Here is a 20,457-nt window from a genome sequence, read left to right as displayed (position 1 = left end):
CAGTTCCCAGGAGAACCTTTCTAACTCATCCTTGGAGCTGAATTCCTCATTTATAGTAACACCCTGGGAACAGTCCTCTGTACCCTTTCTATAACCATTTGTATAACCATTTTTAACTCTGTACCGTTCTTTCTGAAAGTTGGTGACCATTCTGTAAGATTTGTAGCATGCGTGTAGAATCTCTGATATGCTGCTAAAGTGACCAGCCTTTGAGAATTTGGACAGTTGAGCACTAATACATTAAGTAGTCATTTGTACATCACTGCTCAGCTAAATCCATTCATGGCTCAGTCTTTCTTCAAGTGCACTTTTGAACAGAATTGTTCAGACATCCATTTTTAAGGCCTAAGTTGCTCGTTCTAGCATCTTGTTCAATCATTCCTAACAGGTGACCTAAAATAGAAAAAGAGCTTTCAAAGCGTCAGGAGGTCTATGAAATGCTTTCATAAGTGTAATAATTTCCATAGTGTGGAAAAAGTATATGAAACCTTTTGTGACATAGAACTCAACTGTTTCTTTCTGGTTTTACATTTAAAGCTCAATGGCTATAAAAATCAATACACACCGTGCTGTTTAACTATAATGTTTACTTTGCTTGTACAGCCTGCGCTGAGAATCAAGCGGTACCGTTACTAAAGTGCAGTACTGTGAGCATTATTCCAGTATCTTATTCCTGTCCAACATTTGCATAAGAATACTTTTAAAATTGGTTCATCTTGATCGAGCTACTTTATATGTAGGTAGTTTTTTTCTGGTCTTTGTAGATTTTACATCTCTTAAACAAACTTTTTCAACAGACATCACCTGCTTTTGTATACTGCAAGGATCAAAGGTTACACAAAAATAATGATGGGAGACAGCTGTACCCGACTGGCAGTAAAACTTCTGACTAATATTTCATTAGGACGTGGAGCCTCCCTTGCTATTGATACAGTAAGGAGTAAAGCCAACAGTAATTTATGTTAAAGTATGAGTTAAAGTATTTAAAGATGAGTATTTTGATTAATTAATCAATGCCAAGTTTTATTTTAAAACACTGTTGAAAAACTTGTATATTATGAATTTATAATGGTAACTATGACTTGGTAGACATTTAGGAGAAAGTGAGGACTGCAGATGCTGGAGATCAGAGCTGAAAAGTGTGTTACTGGAAAAGTGCAGCAGGTCAGGCAGGAGAATTGACTTTTCAGGCATAAGCCCAAAGATTCCTGAAGAAGTGCTTATGCCCGAAACGTCGATTCTCCTGCTCCTTGGATGCTGCCTGACCTGCTGCGCTTTTCCAGCAGCACATTTTTCAGCTTTGGTAGACATTTGGATAGGAAAGGCTTAGAGGGATATGGGCCAGGAGCAGAGGGTGGGACTTGTTGAGTTTGGGATTATGTTTGGCATGGACTGGTTGAACTAATGTGTCTGATGCTGTGCTTTATGACTCTATAGGGAAACTCTTTAATATGACCAATGTTATTTTAAATCTATATTTGATGTATGTCTTGAAGTAGTCCAGACACTACTCAGTCTGTGGATTACTTTTATTTCTTGGCATGTCAGATACATTGTTTTTGTTGCATTGCTGCTACTGGGCTGTTTGTTGTAATATAGCAGCTGTGAAAGTGCTGAGTGAAAAATAAACCTGATAATTAATAGATTCTTTAAAAATAGATAATGACTCAAGTTCACATATTGATTTGAGAAGTGCTCATGAAAAGTCGTGCCATTTATCCATGGATGTCTAATTCATTAATTGAGGATATAAATGAGAGTGTCTCACACATTACCCAACAAAACTTTGAGATTACATTTCTTTTCCGAGCTGCAGTCCTATGAAAGCAACTAATGCACCCGTGTGGTAAATTGTACTAGCGTAACATTCTGTTGAAATTATATTAATTTAGCAGTATATGGTAACTGATACTTAAGCAAAATATTTACTGACACATGGATCTTAGCCTTTAAATTATTGTGTAAGAAATTGTTTCCAAATATTATTCTCTTCTGAACATAGGGATTCTCAGATAATCGATATGGAGATATTATGATAGTACGGCCAATGAGGGAATACTCATCTAAAGAAATTGCTTTCTACAATAAACTTTTTGATGTTCCAAATATTTTCACTCCAGCTTTAGATACAAAGGTGAGTTGATTGTAGCCGTTAAGTACAATCAATATCCTGTTTGTTTTATCTGTTTAAAATTTAGCAAAATGTACAAAATATACATGTATAAGGGTATTGTAGGTTTTTTGTGATATCCAAGAGAAGAAATTTCAGAATAATTTAACTATAAAGTTTAAGATACCAAGTACAATTAAGGACAAGGGAATATGTTCGTATTCAAGCAATTTTCAAATAGTTTCTTAATCTAATTAACAACATACACTTTATTTTTGCTGTTTAAATACCCCACCCTCTGAGCTAACTCTATTAACAAATCTATTTGAAATATTGAGTTGCCATCTTTGTTAGAGTAGCAGAGGGGTATGATTACTGTTTATACTATATTTTATGAAGATGTGAGTGTACTGTACCTTTTAAGAAAGTTAAAAGCTAGCAGAACTAAGTGTTCTGAATAAGATATAATGTAAGCTTTTGGTCCAGCAGTTGGTGTAGCCTGGAGACAGACACAAATTTGAATTCGGCCACTCAGTTTAAATTATACCCTAACAAAAAAACCAAACTCCAATCAAATTTGAATTTAGTATATTGATAATATTAAAAGTAATTGACACAATCTGATGGTTGGGTGTATAAAACCAGGAAAATTTGAACAGTTGAGAGAGAACTACCAAGAGACCAACAGATGTAGGCTGCTAGGCAGAACTCTGTGAGGTACCTGTCTAGAGAAGGAGTTTGCACAGACAAAAGCATCAATGCCAACTTGGAGGGCAGATCTACAGAGGAAGATAAAGAGAGGATTCAATAGCTGGCTGGTTTTCAAATTTGAATTCTTCAGTAAATCTTAATTGGCACTTTATTGAACTAGTATTATAGAAGGGAAAGTAAAAGATATGATAGAGGAAGGAGTTGTAAATAGTTGTTAGTTAATTAGTCTCTGTTATACTTTAAGAAATAAAGTTGTTAATTTTTACTTTAAATAGTTCTTGCCTTCTCAAATTTTCAGATTTCTGCATGGGATAAATCTTTTCTGTGTTGTTGGTTTAAATTAAGCAGGAAGGTTTACCCCATGACGTAACAAGTAATACCTCAATCTCAAGTAGTACTTGCTGCCATACAAGTTAGCAAATTATTTGATACCTGAAATTTTCGAATATTTGCTCAGTCATAAGAAGGAATCGTCTATTATCAGATTAATGGGAAGTTTTAAACTGAGTATTTGAAACCCTTTAATTTATGAGCACGTGAATAAAGAACAAGAGTTGGTAATTTTGCCCCTTTGAGCCAGCCTGCTTTTTAATAAGATCATGGCCAATTTGATTGTGGCCTCTTCTCCATATGTTTTTAATTCTTATTAGTCAAAAAATTGTTTTGACAGTATTCAATGTCCTTGCCTCCATCATTCTCTGAAGAAGAGTTCAAAGACCCTCAATCTTTTGGCAATCCCTTATTTTGAGATTGTGTCTCTAGTTGTAGTCTTCCCCCACAAGGAGAAACGTCCTTTCAGCATCTAGCATATCAAGTATCCTCAGAATCCTGTAAGTTTCAATAAGATCACTTTTAATTCCTCTTGACTCCAATAGTCCACACAATTCAATCTGTCATCAGAAGATGATCCCTCCATCCCAGGTGTCGTTCGAGTGAACTTTCTCTGAACAGCTTCTCATGTTTTCATATCCTTTCTTAAACAAAGAGATTAAAATTCTACACAGTATTGCAGATGTAGTCTGCAATACCTTTTAACTGTAGTAAAACTTCCCTGTTTCTACTTTATGTTCACCTTGTAATAAATGACAACAGTCAAGATTAGAGTGGTGCTGGAAATTACAGCAGGTCAGGCAGCATCTGAGGAACAGAAAAATGTATGTTTTGGGCAGGAGCCCTTCATCAGGAATCTTGTTCCTGTTCCTTGGATGCTGCCTGACCTCCTGTGCATTTCCAGCACCACTCTAATTTTACTCTAATCTCCAGCATCTGCAGTCCTTACTTTTGCCTAATAAATGACAACATTCCATTTGCCTTCGTATATCTGCATACCAACCTTCTTTGCTCATAGTTTTACTGAAAATTGATATATTATCATTATGACACAGAAGGAGGCCATTCATGCTGTTACATTTCCCCACTCTACGCCTGTAGCTTTGCAAGTTTACTACATCTAAGTGGCTTTTGGTTTCCTTTTGAAATTGCTTGTTTCTGCTTTCTGCATTAGCTTTTGATTATCCTTTTAGGAAGCAGTTATAGATGATCAGCCTTTTCTGCATTTAACAAGTTCTTTACAACAAGCTTCATTTCTTTTTCAAAACCTCAAATTTGTGTCAAATAGTCTTTGTATGAGCAGATAAAAGGAAGAGTTTTTTTTTCTTGTCTTCTGATCTAAACCTTTCATCGTCTTGCCCAATTGTTACAAAATCTTACATTATCTTGTATGAAATCTTGCCTCAGTCATCTTTGCGTCCTAGAGACCAACCTAACCTCTTGGTTTTAATCCCCTATCCTGGAGCCATACAGATAAATCTCCCTTCCATTGTCTCAAGGATACTCGGGTTTCACAAAGAATAGTGTTCAATACTGAGCACAATGAGCTAGTTTTAAACTAACCAGATATTTAATGAAGTTCAGTATTGCTTTCTTGCTTTTGCACACAGTAGATCTGTTTTGTAGCCCAAATGTCCATATGCTGCACTGATTAAACACTCAGCATGTCCCAGCATGCTGTTCAGAATTGTGCCATTATATCTTCATTTGAATTATTTTGAATCATGGCCTGGATAGTTCAGTTGAGTTTAATAGGAAAATAAGAGTTTGAATAAAAGATTATTCTCTCTGAGGTCTTATCCTCATAACAAAATCTGCTCAATTTTTTTACTAGGCCAACGATAAAGCTAGCATCCATAGACTGACTGAGAGTTTTGTGAACAAATTACAAAGTGATTTTCCATCCACTGTAAGCACTGTTTATAGGTAAGAATTGTGCTACATTCTGATGTGCATAAATATATCTATAGTAAATTATAATGTATTTCCAAACTTCTGAGACCATATAGTAAATTATATAAACGTAGAACAAAAGGAAATAGGTAATTCAAAAGTATGTTAAAAATCACACTAAGTTTTTACCTGTGAAGTATGCTATCCTTGTTCCTTTCATTCCAAGATTTTCCTTCTTTGTTGTTGTTCTAAGGTTTCGCAACACAGTATCAGAAAGATTTAGCCCACTCCCACAGCATCATTTAAAATATGATAATGGGATGTGGGCATCATTGGTGAAGCTGACATTTGTATCGCATCCCTAATTTCCCTTTAAGGCGATAGTCGCACTGCTACAGTTCATGTGATGTAGGTACAACAGTAGTACTGTTCAGGAGGGAATTCCAGAGTTTTCATCCCATGATAAAGAAGGAATGATGATAAGTGCCCACAACTCCCCCCGCTCATCTGTCCAAGGCCCCAAAGGATCTTTTCACATCTGGCAGAGATTTTCCTGCACATCCAAACACCTCATCTACTGCATCATTTGATGTGGTCTCCTCTGCATCAGGGAGACAGGATGCCAACTCAGAGAATTTCAGAGAACACCTTTGGGACACACATCAAACAATCCCACTATCCTGTTGCCAACCACTTCACTGCCAACTCCACTCTCTCAAAGAGATGCAACTCCTGAGCCACCCCAACTGTCAAATCAAAGTCACCCAACAACTGGAGAAAGAATATCTCATCTTCCGCATTGGGACACTTCAACCACACAGCATCAATATCGACTTCACTAGTTTCCAATCCCACCCCCACCTCATTCCAGATCCAACCCTCCAACTCGGCACCTTCCTCTTGACCTGTCCATCTTCCTTCCCACCTATCTGCTCCACTCTCCCCACTGACCTATCACAATTACCCCCCATCTGCATCTACCTATTGCCTTTCCACCTACCCCTACCCCCACCCCCACCCCCACCCCCCCTATTTATTTCTCATCCACCTTCCCTGTCTTCATTCCTGATGAAGGCCTTATGCCCAAAACGTCGACTGTCCTGCTCCTCTGATGCTGCCTGACCTGTCTTTGTTTGGAGCCACGGTTGCAATGAAGTCTGGAGTGAATGTTGCTGTCAGAATGCAAACTGAGCATTGGTGAGCAGGTTATTGATCAGTATTTGTACTTGATGATAACCTGTTAGTTACATTTTCCATCACTTTGTTAATATTGAGTTTAGGTAGATAGTGCATTAATTGGATGGCTTGAATTTGTCATGCTTTTTCTGGATAGATCAGCTCTGGTCAATTTTCCATATTAAGAAGCTGCCAGAATTGTAGCAATGCTGGAACAGCTTCATTTTAGGAGTGTGCCTACTTCTGTAGCTGCCTGTACCAACATCAGCTGGAAGTTATCCATTGCATGAAGATGAGTTGACTGGACATTCCACCCAGTTTAATTTTTTATGCTTGGATGACTTTAGCCCTCATTGATGTCAAAGATTTAATGATGTGCTTAAGAACAGAAATACAATAGCTAAATGGGAGCTCAAAAGGTAATCCAATACATGGCTGAAGTATGAGTTTCCCTTGCGAAGTTTATACTTCATTACTAATTCATGTCAAATTATAGGTAACAAAGAAAGATGTATATATGCCATAATAGTTTTTATAATCTCAGTAAAGCAATTTTTTTTTCTAGGACCAGTGAGAAGCTGAATACAGTTTCATCTGACTTCAACTGTGGTGCTGAGCAAATCGATAAATGTCTGCTGTGTCTTTGTGCTATGGACACTAAAGTAGGTATGACACCAATGTTAATAACCTGTCATAGAATGCTGACAGTGGATTCTGTACAGATATTAACTGTAACAATTACGAGGTAAATGTTTCTTTATTTGATTCTTTTCTCCTAATCTGGAAAGAGGGTTGGACCTCTTTCGAGTTGAAAGTTTCTCGTGATTTTCCAACGCATGCAAATGAGTTCAAAATTAAGGAATGCACAAGGTGGATGAATTGTTGAATTTACTTGTGTAGGTTAGGAAATATCACTTATGTGGTGGTGTAAGTTTCATGATTAGCTATTTAAAAGTCATTGAATTTGTTATTTTCTCAAGAGAAAGCTTCAGCATTTCATGCTACCCTAATATCAGAAAAGCTATCGCTGAAGCAGAATCCTGACCAGATGCTTGTTAAAGAGGTTACTGAACCATCCTGCTGTGGTGATGATGGAGTCGAAGAGAAAGGAAAATGCTGTGGTGCGCACTCTGAAGCATTCTGCTCCACAGACAGGTAGGTTGTTACAAATAATTCAATAACTTTGGGAAGAAAAGGTGCAGAGCAATATATAACTTTTGCCAAATTATGAACCTTATAGCAATCAAGTGAAAAGATCAAATCAGTGTGAAAGTCTTTCTTACTTTTGCTTCTTGAATTTTGTTCCTGTGCAAGTATGATAGCTAATGAAACCACGCTGCAATTTACCTTAAGTTTCTTTAGATCTTTATAGTTTATCAAAATAAATGTAAATCTTAATAGCAGGAATGGAGATAAGAACCGTTCAGTACAGAATGTGCAGAAGTTTCCATTGTTTGATATTGAGAAGACTGAAGCTATTTTCTTCAGTCCTTCCCACAGTCTCTGTTCCCTATTCACTGATTCAGCTGTTCCCTAGCTGGACAAAACTGGACTTTTTGCAATCCACATGTCCTATTTGAGCCTAGCTTCCAATTACCTCTCCTCTTTGTCACCAAGATCACTTTCATAACAGCTGTCTAGTTCCATTTACTGAACTGCTCCTGCTACCACAAGCCGTAACCATTTCTAGTGTTGTCCGGGCTAGCGTTCTATCAATCTTACATGTTTCATAAACTTGAGCTCATCCATTGCTCTGCTGCCTGTGCCAAATCCTGTTCAATCATGACCACTACTTCCTAATCTATTTTAGCTCTTTGTCCATCAAAGCCTTAAATTTAAATGTTTTTTTCCTTGTGTCCAGTTGTCCTCATTGTCTGAATTTTTTTTATTATCTTTAATAAAACTCTTTAAGAACATTGTGTTCTTTGGTCTCTTGCTCATCCTGAATCCATTATTTGTTGTCCTGCCTTTAGCTAAAAATTCAAAGCTTGAAATTTTACCAAATGTTCTTCTATCTATCCTAATGTTCTTTAGCTTAATATTCTTTTTGTTGATGCTGTCATTTGCTGGTTTATTTCCTAAAGACCACCTTGGGACATTTTATTCTATTTAAGATGAGCCTATATCTTTTGCAAGATGTTCTTGCAAAACAGTTTACCCTCTGAATTGCCATGAGCAACATTACAGGACATCCACAAACATATTGTAAGTCGGCACATAGGATTTTCTACCATCATAATTTAAACTACCAACATCGTAGCAGAACCCAACCAGGTATAAGTGCTAATAGAGTTCATGTTGATCTTTAAAAAAATCTTGTTTGGGAATACTTGATTGAGTGTTTTGAAGAAGTAACAGAAAGAGGATTGGTGAGAGCAGACCAGTAGACGTGATCTGTATGGACTTTAGTAAGGCATTCGACAAGGTTCCCCATGGGAGACTGGTTAGCAAGGTTAGATCTCATGGAATACAGGGAAAACTAGCCATTTGGATACAGAACTGGTGGAAAGGTAGAAGACACAGGATGTTGGTGGAGGGTTGTATTTCAGACTGTAGGCCTGTGACCAGTGGAGTGCCACAAGGATCAGCACTAGGTCTACTACTTTTTCGTCATTGTATAAATTACTTGGATGTGAGCATGAGGTATAGTTCATAAGTTTGCAGATTACACCAAAATTGGAGGTGTAGCACAATGGGATCTTGATCAGATGGGCCAATGGGCTGAGAAGTGACAGATGGAGTTTAATTTAGATAAATGTGAAGTGCTGCATTTTGGGAAAGCAAATCTTAGCGGGACTTATATACTTAATGGTAAGGTCCTAGGGAGTGTTGCTGAACAAAGAGACCTTGGAGTGCAGGTTCATAGCTCCTTGAAAGTGGAGTCACAGGTAGATATAGTGAAGAAGGTGTTTGGTATACTTTCCTTTATTGATCAGAGTATTGAGTACAGGAGTTAGGAGGTCATGTTGGTTGGGCTAATTCTGGAATATTGCATGCAAGTCTGGTCTCCTTCCTATCAGAAGGATGTTGTGAAACTTGAAAGGGTTCAGAAAAGATTTACAATGATTTTGTCAGGGTTGGAGGATCTGAGCTACAGGGAGAGGGTGAAAAGGCTGGGGCTGTTTTCCCTGGAGCGTTGGAGGCTGAGGAGTGACCTTATAGAGGTTTATAAAATCATGAGGGTCATGGATAGGATAAATAGACAAAGTCTTTTCCCTGGGGTCCAGAACCAGAGGGCATAGGTTCAGGGTGAGAGGGAAAAGATATAAAAGAGACCTAAAGGGCAACTTTTTCATGCAGAAGGTGGTACATGTATAGAATGAGCTACCACAGGAAGTTTTGGACGCTGGTACAATTACAACATTTAAAAGGGATCTGGATGAGTATATGAATAGGAAGGGTTTGGAGGGATGTAGTCTGGGTGCTGGTAGATGGGACTAGTTTGGATTGGGATATCTGATCGGAATGGACGAGTTGGACCGAAGGGTCTGTTTCCGTCATGTACATCTCTTATGACTCTAACTGTTCTACTTGTGTATTCCAACCTTTGTTTTCTCACTTACTCAAAACTAATCATTTGAATTGTTACTGAAATCTTCCGTTAGTAGTATTTATTTTCTTCCTGGATGGTTACACCCCTAGGCCAAAATGGTGGACAAAGAGTTTGTTAACAGGACTGTGTAAATGCTGCTTAGATGTGGACAATAACCACAAAATGACCATTGTTGTTGGTTTACATTGATTTTCAAAGCATGAATATGACAAAAAAATTAGAACTCAGTAAGTGCGATTGATCCAATCTGCATTTTAACAGTTGCACCACAATCACAGCCCTTGTTTAGAATTTTAGATGAACTGTAACAAAATTAGCATTATATTGTACATCACTATTATGATGAATACATTGTCAAGGGAGGAGTAGAGTGTTTTGAATTGTAGGATTCTTCATTTGATGTCAGTTTTCAACTTCTTGCTGTGTCTGTAAATTTCATGAAGTATTAGATGACCTAAGTAACCCTTAAATTAAATTTTATTGTTTCACTAGTAATAGAACCACAGATCTCCTTTCAATGCTCTGCTACAGTTGTAGACTGACTGTCAAAGATATGGTGAGTCAAATTGTAAACTCCAAATGTTGTTCTCTTTACTATAATTTTTACAAGCAATGCTTTCTTGTTCCTTAAGATTAGAGACCTTGAACTCTAAATTGTCCTTTTTAACTGATGCATATACAATCAAATATATAATTTCAGTAGACTGATGTTTGGTATCCAAAAAAGGAATTTTTCTTGCAACATAAATTTGTTTTTCAAAGATGCAGTTGCCATAGTCTCAATTCATTTATAACTGTCTCCATATGTAGCACAGAGCAATTGTCCATTGTGTCGACAAAGTACTTGACACTTTTACCTTATTGCTATATTGATTGCCTGCAGCATTGGCTAAATAGGTAAGATCAACAGAGATGTGGAAACTCCACTAGACAAGCAGTAGTTACAAAACCACTACTTTTTACTGAATAACATAGATCTTAAAATGAGCCATATATTTATTGTGATCAGCTGCAATCTTGTAACACTGACTTTACTACATAGAGTTATAGAAGCAAGCATAAAAATAATCTGGGGGGAGTGGAAGGGTTGTTGCTAGGAAAGTGATGTCTCCGTCTGTAACTTAGTTGTTATATTTTTGAAGTGGCAAGGACATTGTTTCATGTTTCTTCTCGTTTGGAAGGGCTCAACACCTTCAGTGTCTGCGTTGCATCGAACCACTTATGCTCTAAATAAAAAGGTGATCAGTTTTGTTTTATGGTTAATTTTGCAGGTATCGCTGGATCTACTACCTCAGTATGTCCTCTCTGAAGCAGAACGCAGAAAACGCAGGTGAATTTACATACACTGAATTAAGATGCTCAAGCATATGTTGGAACAGTTATTTCCAAACCAGTTTAGATAACATGTAATTAATACATTATTAATTGAATTCAAAATTTTGTAAGTCAATCAAAATTTAGGTAGTCTTCTAAAAAGTTATATGGCCCTTTTTAGTAGTAATATTATTCTTATTAACCTTCAATATATTTGCTTTACGGACATGTGAAATAAAAACAGAAGTCGGCCAATTGATCCCTTGAGCCTTCTCCATTTTATAATAAGGTTGTAGCTGATCTGTTTATGTTCTGAATTCCATAATTACAACTACGTCCAATAGCCATTGTCAAATAAGAATCAATCTAACTCTGCCTAAGAGTATTCAATAACCCTGCTTTCACTGTCTTCTAAAATGCACAACTCTGAGAAAACATAATCTTGTCATTTCAGTCATAAGACCATAAGACCATAAGACATAGGAGTGGAAGTAAGGCCATTCGGCCCATCGAGTCCACTCCGCCATTCAATCATGGCTGATGCGCATTTCAGCTCCACTTGCCAGCGTTCTCCCCGTAGCCCTTAATTCCTCTAGACAACAAGAACCTATCAATCTCGGCCTTGAAGACATTTAGAGTCCCGGCTTCCACTGCACTCCGTGGCAATGAATTCCACAGGCCCACCACTCTCTGGCTGAAGAAATGTCTCCGCACTTCCGTTCTGAAATGACCCCCTCTAATTCTAAGGCTGTGTCCACGGGTCCTAGTCTCCTCGCCTAACAGAAACAATTTTCTAGCATCCACCTTTTCAAAGCCATGTATTATTTTGTACGTCTCTATTAGATCTCCCCTTAATCTTCTAAACTCCAACGAATACAATCCCAGTATCCTCAGCCGTTCCTCATATGCTAGACCTGTCATTCCAGGGATCATCCGTGTGAATCTCCGCTGGACACGTTCCAGTGCCAGTATGTCCTTCCTGAGGTGTGGGGACCAAAACTGATCACAGTACTCCAAATGGGGCCTAACCAGAGCTTTATAAAGTCTTAGTAGTACATCTCTGCTTTTATATTCCAACCCTCTTGAGATAAGAGACAACATTGCATTCGCTTTCTTAATCACAGACTCAACCTGCATGTTTACCTTTAGAGAATCCTCGACTAGCACTCCCAGATCCCTTTGTGCTTTGGCTTTATTAAGTTTCTCACCATTTAGAAAGTATTCCATTCCTATATTCTTTTTGCCAAAGTGCAAGACCTCGCACTTGCTCACGTTAAATTCCATCAGCCATTTCCTGGACCACTCTCCCAACCTGTCTAGATCCTTCTGTAGCCTCCCCACTTCCTCAGTACTACCTGCCTGTCTACCTAACTTTGTATCATCGGCAAACTTCGCTAGAATGCCCCCGGTTCCCTCATCCAAATCATTAATATATAATGCGAACAGCTGTGGCCCCAGCACCGAACCCTGCGGGACACCGCTCGTCACCGGCTGCCATTCTGAAAAAGAACCTTTTATCCCAACTCTCTGCCTTCTGTTAGATAGCCAATCCTCAATCCATCCCAGCAGCTCACCTCGAACACCATGGGCCCTCACCTTGCTCAGCAGTCTCCCGTGTGGCACCTTATCAAAGGCCTTTTGAAAGTCCAGATAGACCACATCCACTGGGTTCCCCTGGTCTAACCTACTTGTTACCTCTTCAAAAAATTCCAACAGGTTTGTCAGGCATGACCTCCCTTTACTAAATCCATGTTGACTTGTTCTAATCAGACTCTGCTCTTCCAAGAATTTAGAAACCTCTATATATAGGGTGACCTCTAATTTTAAAACAATTCCAGCATAGAAGAGCTTAAATAATACTGAAAGAAAATTAGAAGTTGTAGCTTTTCATCTTTCATTCATTGGGACTAAAATGCAACAAGCAAACTTGAAAAAGGGACACCAATTTATACATCATGAGAGGAGAGAGTTGATTGTTTGAAATATCAATGGAATGAAGATGCAGCAAGAACAATTAACTGTCAAGCTTAGTCCTCAGACCAAGCAAGTAAACTCTGTTGGTCAGGGCATTGCAATGGAAATGCAGCAGAGATTGACCATTTTCATGATCCATTTTTATTCATGATGAAGTTGAAATGTATGTACAAATTATTTTTGTCTACATAAAAGAGGGTCCTCTTATGTAAGTTTTAGACTGCTTGTCAGACTACGATACCCACTGATGATCTTAAATTGGTTTCCAGTGTAACTCTTAGCACAGTCTAGATTATTTAATAAATGATTTTCAATAGAAGAATCACAGTTCAGCAATCTGCATGCTACCCATTATCAGCTTTGATTCTGCTATTGGTACGGTCATGTTAATTGCCAAGACTTTTATTTATATATTGGCTTATGAGATGTGCACTCCCAACATTTGTTAGGCCATTCCAAATCCATTGAGGAGGCAGTGTTAAGTTAAAATGGGGTCAAACTGAAAAATAATTTACGAAGCACTGCCATGATCTTTGCTTCATTTTGTATGTACGTAAGCAAGCAATGTCATGTTCTTTGATTAGAGTGTTGTTTTACATGCATTAACTGCATTGAATGCTGAAATGCGGAGATCACATTAGTGAGTTGATGTAATTACATTGGTCCATAGTCTGAAAGTAATAGAGAGTAAACAAAGGGAATGTTAATGTTTCTACCCTCTTGACATCTAATAAATCTACTTACGTGGAAGCATTTGACACCTCATTACACTTTGCCTTATCACAAAACCAATTCAAACCTTCTTGTCTTTCGCCACTCTCCTCCCTGGTAAGTTGTTCCATAAGGGCTTTCATTCACAAAACCTGAAAGAAATAGGCTTGCATCTGATATATAATAAAAAGAAATTCTTTCAATAAAATTCAAATGAGTCATTGGTTGGATATAACTTAAATATTACATTAAAAAGACACACTTGTTGAAGGTTTTCATCTTGCACCCGACAAGACATTTGCAAGAAAACCAATGTGATGGGTAACAACATTTTATAATATGAGAAAAGAGTACCAGTTAATTGGCTAATGGATTCTGATTGGTAAGATCCTTTGGGTTTACTTTAACTTTCACTGTAAGGCCTATGTCAATTATGTTTATTGATTTGAGTTGAAACAGCTAATCTAAAGGTTAACTAGTCTTGATTGGTTGCAAGATCATTTTCAGGCACAAGTATATTTCACAGAATTTATTAAATTTATCAAAGCAAATAAATAAATTATACCTAATAAAAGAAGTCAATTCACAATAGAAAACTAGTTCTCAGCTTTCAGCTGACTGGGTGCTGTCTCTTGACTGACGTTCTCCTTCTGTCATCTTTCTGAACACTTGACCATTAAAAAGCTAGGGCTTGTTAACTCTTACCAGCCACTACCCTCAGTGTATGATCAGAGGCATCCTGAATTCTAATTGATTTATTAGAACAGTTCATACCTACTCTGACGAAATGCCCAATTCCTAATTGTTAGAAAGTAATACTCATCTTAGTGAAACAGAACAGAAATTGCTGGAGATGCACATAAGGTCTGTCATCACCTGTGGAGAGAAAGCGTTAATGTTTTGAGCCCAGGAACCCCCCCTTTGGAACTGTTTAGGAGAAGGGTCACTGGACTCAATGACATCTTTCTTGTCACAGATGCTGCGAGACCTGCCATGTTCCTCCAGCAACTTCTGACTTTGTTCCAGATCTTTCCCATCTCCAGTTCTTTGTTTTATTTTAGGCATCTTAGTGACATCAATTCTGTTTCCCTGATTTGGTTTCCTAAGAGGTCAATTATTCATTAAACCATCCACTTACCATGGTTTGTTTCTGTCATTTTTATGCTTTCTCACTAAGTTAATGGAATATTTTACAGTACCTTCTTTCATCCTATCGTGACTTAATGAGTATTGTCACGACACAGAGGGACAGCTGAACCAAATCAGCCTTTCTACCTCTATTCGCAACACAGTACAATTAAATTGTTGAAGACTCCTAGTAATTACTGGTTTTCATCAGACTTTCAAATCACCAATCCCAAACTTTGTGAGTAATTCTTTCTAGACACCTGTTTTGCATCTTAAATGAAAGACTTAATAGTTTATTAAATACGCAATAAACTTAGCAGAGGAAAAAAACAAACAGCAATGTAAATTGATTAATGTCTATGCTTTAAACCAAAACGTTTGTTTTCAGTCTTCATCCAAGCACAAGAGATGAATAAAAGAAAATACTAAAACTGGTCAGATTACTCATTAGGCTTTTACAATGTGCTGAAATGTGGACATCTTGATCGCTTTTATAAAACATTGGACAGGGTCACCTCAGTTCACCCAGGCAAAGACAGCAATAGTTCTACCTCAGCTTTCTACTCTTTGAGCTTCCGGAAGCTGGTGTATCACGTTAGGCAGGGAGCTTTCAAGCATTTACAGCAGCCAAAACTGTCTTCCAAAGAAACATAGTTTTAAAAAGAACTTCTATCCGAATAGAACCAGAATTGACTAATTGTCTCTTCCCAAGGCCTCAATTACCATTCAAGACCTGCCATCTGTTAGAACATAGGGTCTCTTCCAGACTTGCTGGAATCAGTTCCCAGGTACTGACCATGTTAATTATCAACTTCTGCTATCTGTTTAAACACAATGCACTTCCTGGGATCAATGTTTATTAGAATACTTTTATTCAAGACTGAGCATACAATGAGCCTGTAGTCCTAGCTTGTTTGTTCTTTTCCTTTTGCCACAAGTTGTCCCAAAAGTCCACAAATCACTTCTAGCTCACAATTCCTAGTTCATAACTCCAAATCAAAATTGATAAGATTTAATATAAAAAATCAGCAAGGGGTCTGACAGTATATGTGCTTTCATATCTTCATGATTAGTGCTCTCAGCTCTTCATGTATTGCTGAGAGTTCTTCATTAAATCAAACATTTCATCAATGTCTATTTGTTTGAGAGACCATCTGCTGGGAAATGTGTTTTTACTAGCAACTTTGATACTTGGAAGAATGATCTTGTTTAATAAATAGTAAAGTTGCATAAACCTTAAAACTGTATAATATAAAACTAAGACAGAAGATCAAAAATTAGGCAGTATTTGAAACTTAGCAGTATGTAATAAATAAGTGCATAGTAACAATCAGTGAGTACATCAGTTGATACAGGTTTTTGAATAAGTAAAGACAGAAGAAGATAATGTGGTCACATACTAGTCATGCTATTATAGAACTTAATTCTAATTCAAATAATGTATTTAGCAAAATGTGATTACTTTTCTGTATAACTAAAACATGAATTAAAACTAGCCACAATAAATCTTTTCAAATTTCCTCTGACAATGTCAGGAATTTGATAAGAATTTAATGTAAAAGGATGTTTACCTTGCTGATTCAATGGGAAAGGCTACTCTGATACAAAAATAAGTGCATTCTCTGTTCCACATAAGGTTAGGTTATAAGCTGAGTCCATCATGTGATGCATGAATTCTTAATTGTAGTTAATGAATGACAGTATAAATTAATTTCTCATTGCTTAATCTGGTCAAAATGATTAATTATTGAAAAATGGCTCTAACCTATATAACCCCTAACCATGGTAAGTGTATTAGATGAAAGCGGATTGTTTACTACCAAGCTTTATTTGCATTTACTCCAGGAAGATTGACTGACTGGTCAAATCATTGCCCTGTGAAATGAACTGGAGAATGATTATTGCCTATTTTGTTGAAGTAGGTGCGAAATGTGTACATGTTCTTTCTGTTTGCAAAGAACAAGGTTCTGTGTAATACATATAGCATCCTGTATGCACAAATGTGTCACACTCAGCCTGATTGGCAATCTTAAGTTGATTGAACCTTGCATCTTAATTTTATTCCTTAAATTCTTTGCACACTCCAGATTATTTACAAGTGCTGTCTGATTAATGGAGCACATTTAAGTTTTGTAAGCATGGTTTGGTATAATGAGTCCCTTGCCTATTGCAATCTGCCAATCAACAAAATGCGTCTTTCTTTAGCGAAGTTTAAGTTCCTCTCTAAGTTGTATTTATTGCTCTTGAAACTGTAAACCCTTTGCTGCAAACAACTATAATGTTGAGAGGATATCAATTTTCTTTCCCCATGATGAAGTCAAAATCAGCTCTCCTATTATAAGCCCTTGTTCTTTCCAAGTCAAGGGATAATATCCAGCAATGTGGCTTTGTCCCAGGGCCAAACAGAAATACATTGCTACATAAAATTGCTCAGTGGAAGAACAACTGAAAAAAGGCTGCTGTTGGTTAAGGAAGTATTCAATACTTGCGTATTGAAGAAAATTTTCTTGAACAAATTTAATAAATTCTTCACCATCCAAACCTTGAACACTATGTTAGTCTCAGTCAATTTTGGAAAATTAAAATCCTTTACTATTACAAGCTTATTATTCTTACATATATATTTGAGATCTCTCTGCATATTTGCTTCTTAATTTTTAATTCTTAATTTCCCTCTAACTATTCGTGGAGCCTATAATATAATAACATCAAGGGGATCATCCCTTCCTTATTTCTAATTTCAACCCATATATTTTCATTGGATGACCCCTCAGAAATATATTCTCTAATAACAGTAGTAATGTTTTCCTTAACCAAAAATACCATCCCCTCTTCTCTTTCTATCCTTCCTATGACATCTAAAACCTGGAACATTGAGTAACCAGTCCTGTCCTTCCCTCAGCCAATAGTGTCTTGCAAACTTCATTGAGTTTTTTAAATGAAGGAACCAAAAAAATTGATGAGGGTAGGTGGTAGATGTTGTTTATTTGTGAAGTCTTTGACAAGGTTCTGCATGGTAGTCTAACTAGTTTAGTAAGATAACATGGGATTCCGGGTGAGCTTGCCAATTGGATATGAAATTGGCTTTATGATAGGAGATGGGTGGTGGTGGTAGTGAGCTGATTTTTGACTGGAGGCTTGTGATCAGTTTGTTTACCATTTTTGTAAATGATTTAGATGAGAATAAAGGAGACAAGTTTGCAGATGACACCAAAATTGGCGGTATACTAGACATTGAAGAAACTTATCTAAGATTACAGAGAGATCTTGATCCATTCGTTAATGGGCTGAGGAGTGGTGATGAAGTTTAATTTGGATAAACGAGGTGTTACATTTTTGTAATACAAGCAAGGACAGGACTTATTCTATTAGTATTAGGGCCCTGGGTAGTGTTGTTGAATTCTAGGGGGTTCAGGTGCACAATTTTTTGAAATTAGGTTGGCTAAGAAGGCAGTTATTGCTCAGACCTTTGAGTATCGAAGTTGGGCTGTCATGTACAGGATGTTGATGAGGTCTCTTTGTAATATTGTGTGGAGTTTTGGTTGCCCTGTTATAGGAAGGATAATATTAAGCTTAATTCAGAAAAGATTTATCAGGGTGTTGCTGGGAATGGGGGGGGTTTGAGATCCAAAAGGCTGGGACATTTTTCATTGGAGGGTAGGAGGTTGAAGGATATCCTTTATAGAGGTTTAGAAAATCATGATAGCATAGATAAGATGAATGACCAGGTTCTTTTCCCTAGGGTAGGGGAGTTCAAAACTAGGGGGCATATTTTCAAGGTGAGAGGAGAAAGATTTAAAAAGAATGAGGGACAACAATTTCACACAGTGGTTCACTTGTGGAATGAACTGCCAGAGAAAGTGGTGGATGCAGGTACAGTTTCACTGTTTAAAAGACATTTGGATAAGTTCATGAATAGGAAAGATTTGGAGAGATATTGACCAAGCACAGGCAGGTGGGAATAGTTTATTTTGGGAACATGTTTGGCGTTGACTGGTTGGACCGAAGGATCTATTTCCATGCTGTATGACTGTGTCTCTGAGATAAAGTCATGAATCAACCCCCACCCGTGGAGATGTGTGTAGGAAATTAATTGTTGAGAGATTTAGTTTACTTTAGAATGCCAATTAATAGTTGTTAAAATAGGGATTAATATCTGCAGCCAATTCATTATCTTTACTGGTGGTCATCTACAAGATTACAATGTGCCTGCCTACATGAATGCAAAATAGTGAATCTGTAATTTGACTTAAATACGTAACTCAATTTGAATTTGGAGCTCTCATAGCACATGGTGCAGTAGATTATATGAATTACCATTTCCATTAAATGTGATTTATTTTAGAGCTCAAGTGAGGGAACAGATCCAGGAGTTCCTGTTGGCCCCCGAGGAAGAAGTGGATACTACCAGCTCCTGACAAGTCTGTCTGAAATTAACCATAAACATCAAAAAGACATTTGCAGTTTTTCAGATTCTACACATAATTATGCATTTAGCTTGGGAATGAATGAACCATGGATTTATGATGAGTTGGTAGCTCACCCAGCTTGTCATTCTGGCACAAGGTGAAGTTCAGATAACTGAACACCTGTGGCTTCCTTGTTATTGTTCAGTTGCCCATGGGGTTACACCAATATAGATTTGCCTGTGTTTTATAACTTGTGATGGTTTAGGCCAACTTATAATCCTGTTGTTTTGTATTATTTACTTGGTGCTGCTTTTAAAGGTTGGGTTTAACTTTGTGTAATGTCTGTACATACCAGTTCGTTGAAATATTAAATTCAAAAGTGATCTTGCATTTGATTTGAAAATAAGATATTTTGCTACGTTTATGAGAAAGGATAATGCTCTAAATGGTGTGAAATATTGGTGACAGAGGGAACATTAACTGGAAAGGCTGATCGCCATGTTCTGCAGCCTGGAAAACCGCTGTCTTCCACTTTCTTACCATCCCATGCTGTCTTGAATGAATTCAGGGACTCCATCTGCAACAGCCCCTGGAATATCAGTAGTCCCGAGTGAAAGACTTGCTATTGGCTCCTTTTGGATTCTTGTATCCAGGTTTTTAGTCACTGTATATTCATGAGACCCTTAAACTACACCCACAAAAGTAGGAGCAGGCATTGGCCATTTGCCTCTCAAGCTTGCTTAGCTATTCAACAAGATAGTGTCTGATTTTCTCAAGTTTAACTTCTCTTATGTGCCAGTTCATCATTGCTCTTAACTCTGATATTTCAAAAATATATTTACTTCCTTTTAAGTTCTTAATGATTTAGCTTCCACAAATCTGAGGTAGAGCCTTCCGCACATTTGCTGGCGTTATGGACCAAAGCAAACTCCTTCAAAATACATTACAAAGATAATCTAGATCCTACATTTTTCTTATTTTAAAGGTAAGTGTAAGGTGTTGTGCTCTGGATGCAATTTGATTGGTCAAGCTGCCAGCTTGACAGAAAACATACTTTATTCAGACACTATAATTAAAACAGACAGAACAAAAATAAAAGAATTGGCTTAACTGTAACTGTATTGCAATGCTTAACAATAATATATAAC

General features: G+C 37.3%; 1 protein-coding gene across 7 annotated transcripts in view; it reads left to right on the top strand.

Moving 5' to 3' along the window:
• The window catches only part of ctu2 (cytosolic thiouridylase subunit 2 homolog (S. pombe)), a 31,444-nt gene extending 11,745 nt beyond the window's left edge, over window positions 1–19,699 (top strand). For 6 of the 7 annotated variants that reach the window (XM_072596051.1, XM_072596048.1, XM_072596047.1 and 3 more), the window contains exons 8-15: window positions 798–933; window positions 2,003–2,134; window positions 4,986–5,077; window positions 6,786–6,886; window positions 7,201–7,375; window positions 10,266–10,329; window positions 11,045–11,103; window positions 19,246–19,699. In XM_072596051.1, the coding sequence (XP_072452152.1) occupies window positions 798–933; window positions 2,003–2,134; window positions 4,986–5,077; window positions 6,786–6,886; window positions 7,201–7,375; window positions 10,266–10,329; window positions 11,045–11,103; window positions 19,246–19,318 (832 nt within the window). In that variant the 3' untranslated portion in view covers window positions 19,319–19,699. Of the gene's footprint in view, window positions 1–797; window positions 934–2,002; window positions 2,135–4,985; window positions 5,078–6,785; window positions 6,887–7,200; window positions 7,376–10,265; window positions 10,330–11,044; window positions 11,108–19,245 lie in introns of those variants that run through there. The other variant, XM_072596049.1, reaches the window with a different exon arrangement.
• Window positions 19,700–20,457: the final 758 nt, after the last annotated feature.

The sequence above is a fragment of the Chiloscyllium punctatum genome, chromosome 26 (genome assembly GCF_047496795.1).
Source record: "Chiloscyllium punctatum isolate Juve2018m chromosome 26, sChiPun1.3, whole genome shotgun sequence".
In the NCBI taxonomy this organism is placed as follows: domain Eukaryota; kingdom Metazoa; phylum Chordata; class Chondrichthyes; order Orectolobiformes; family Hemiscylliidae; genus Chiloscyllium; species Chiloscyllium punctatum.
The sequence above is the reverse complement of the archived record's forward strand: the minus strand, read 5'-3'. Positions and strand labels throughout refer to the sequence as shown.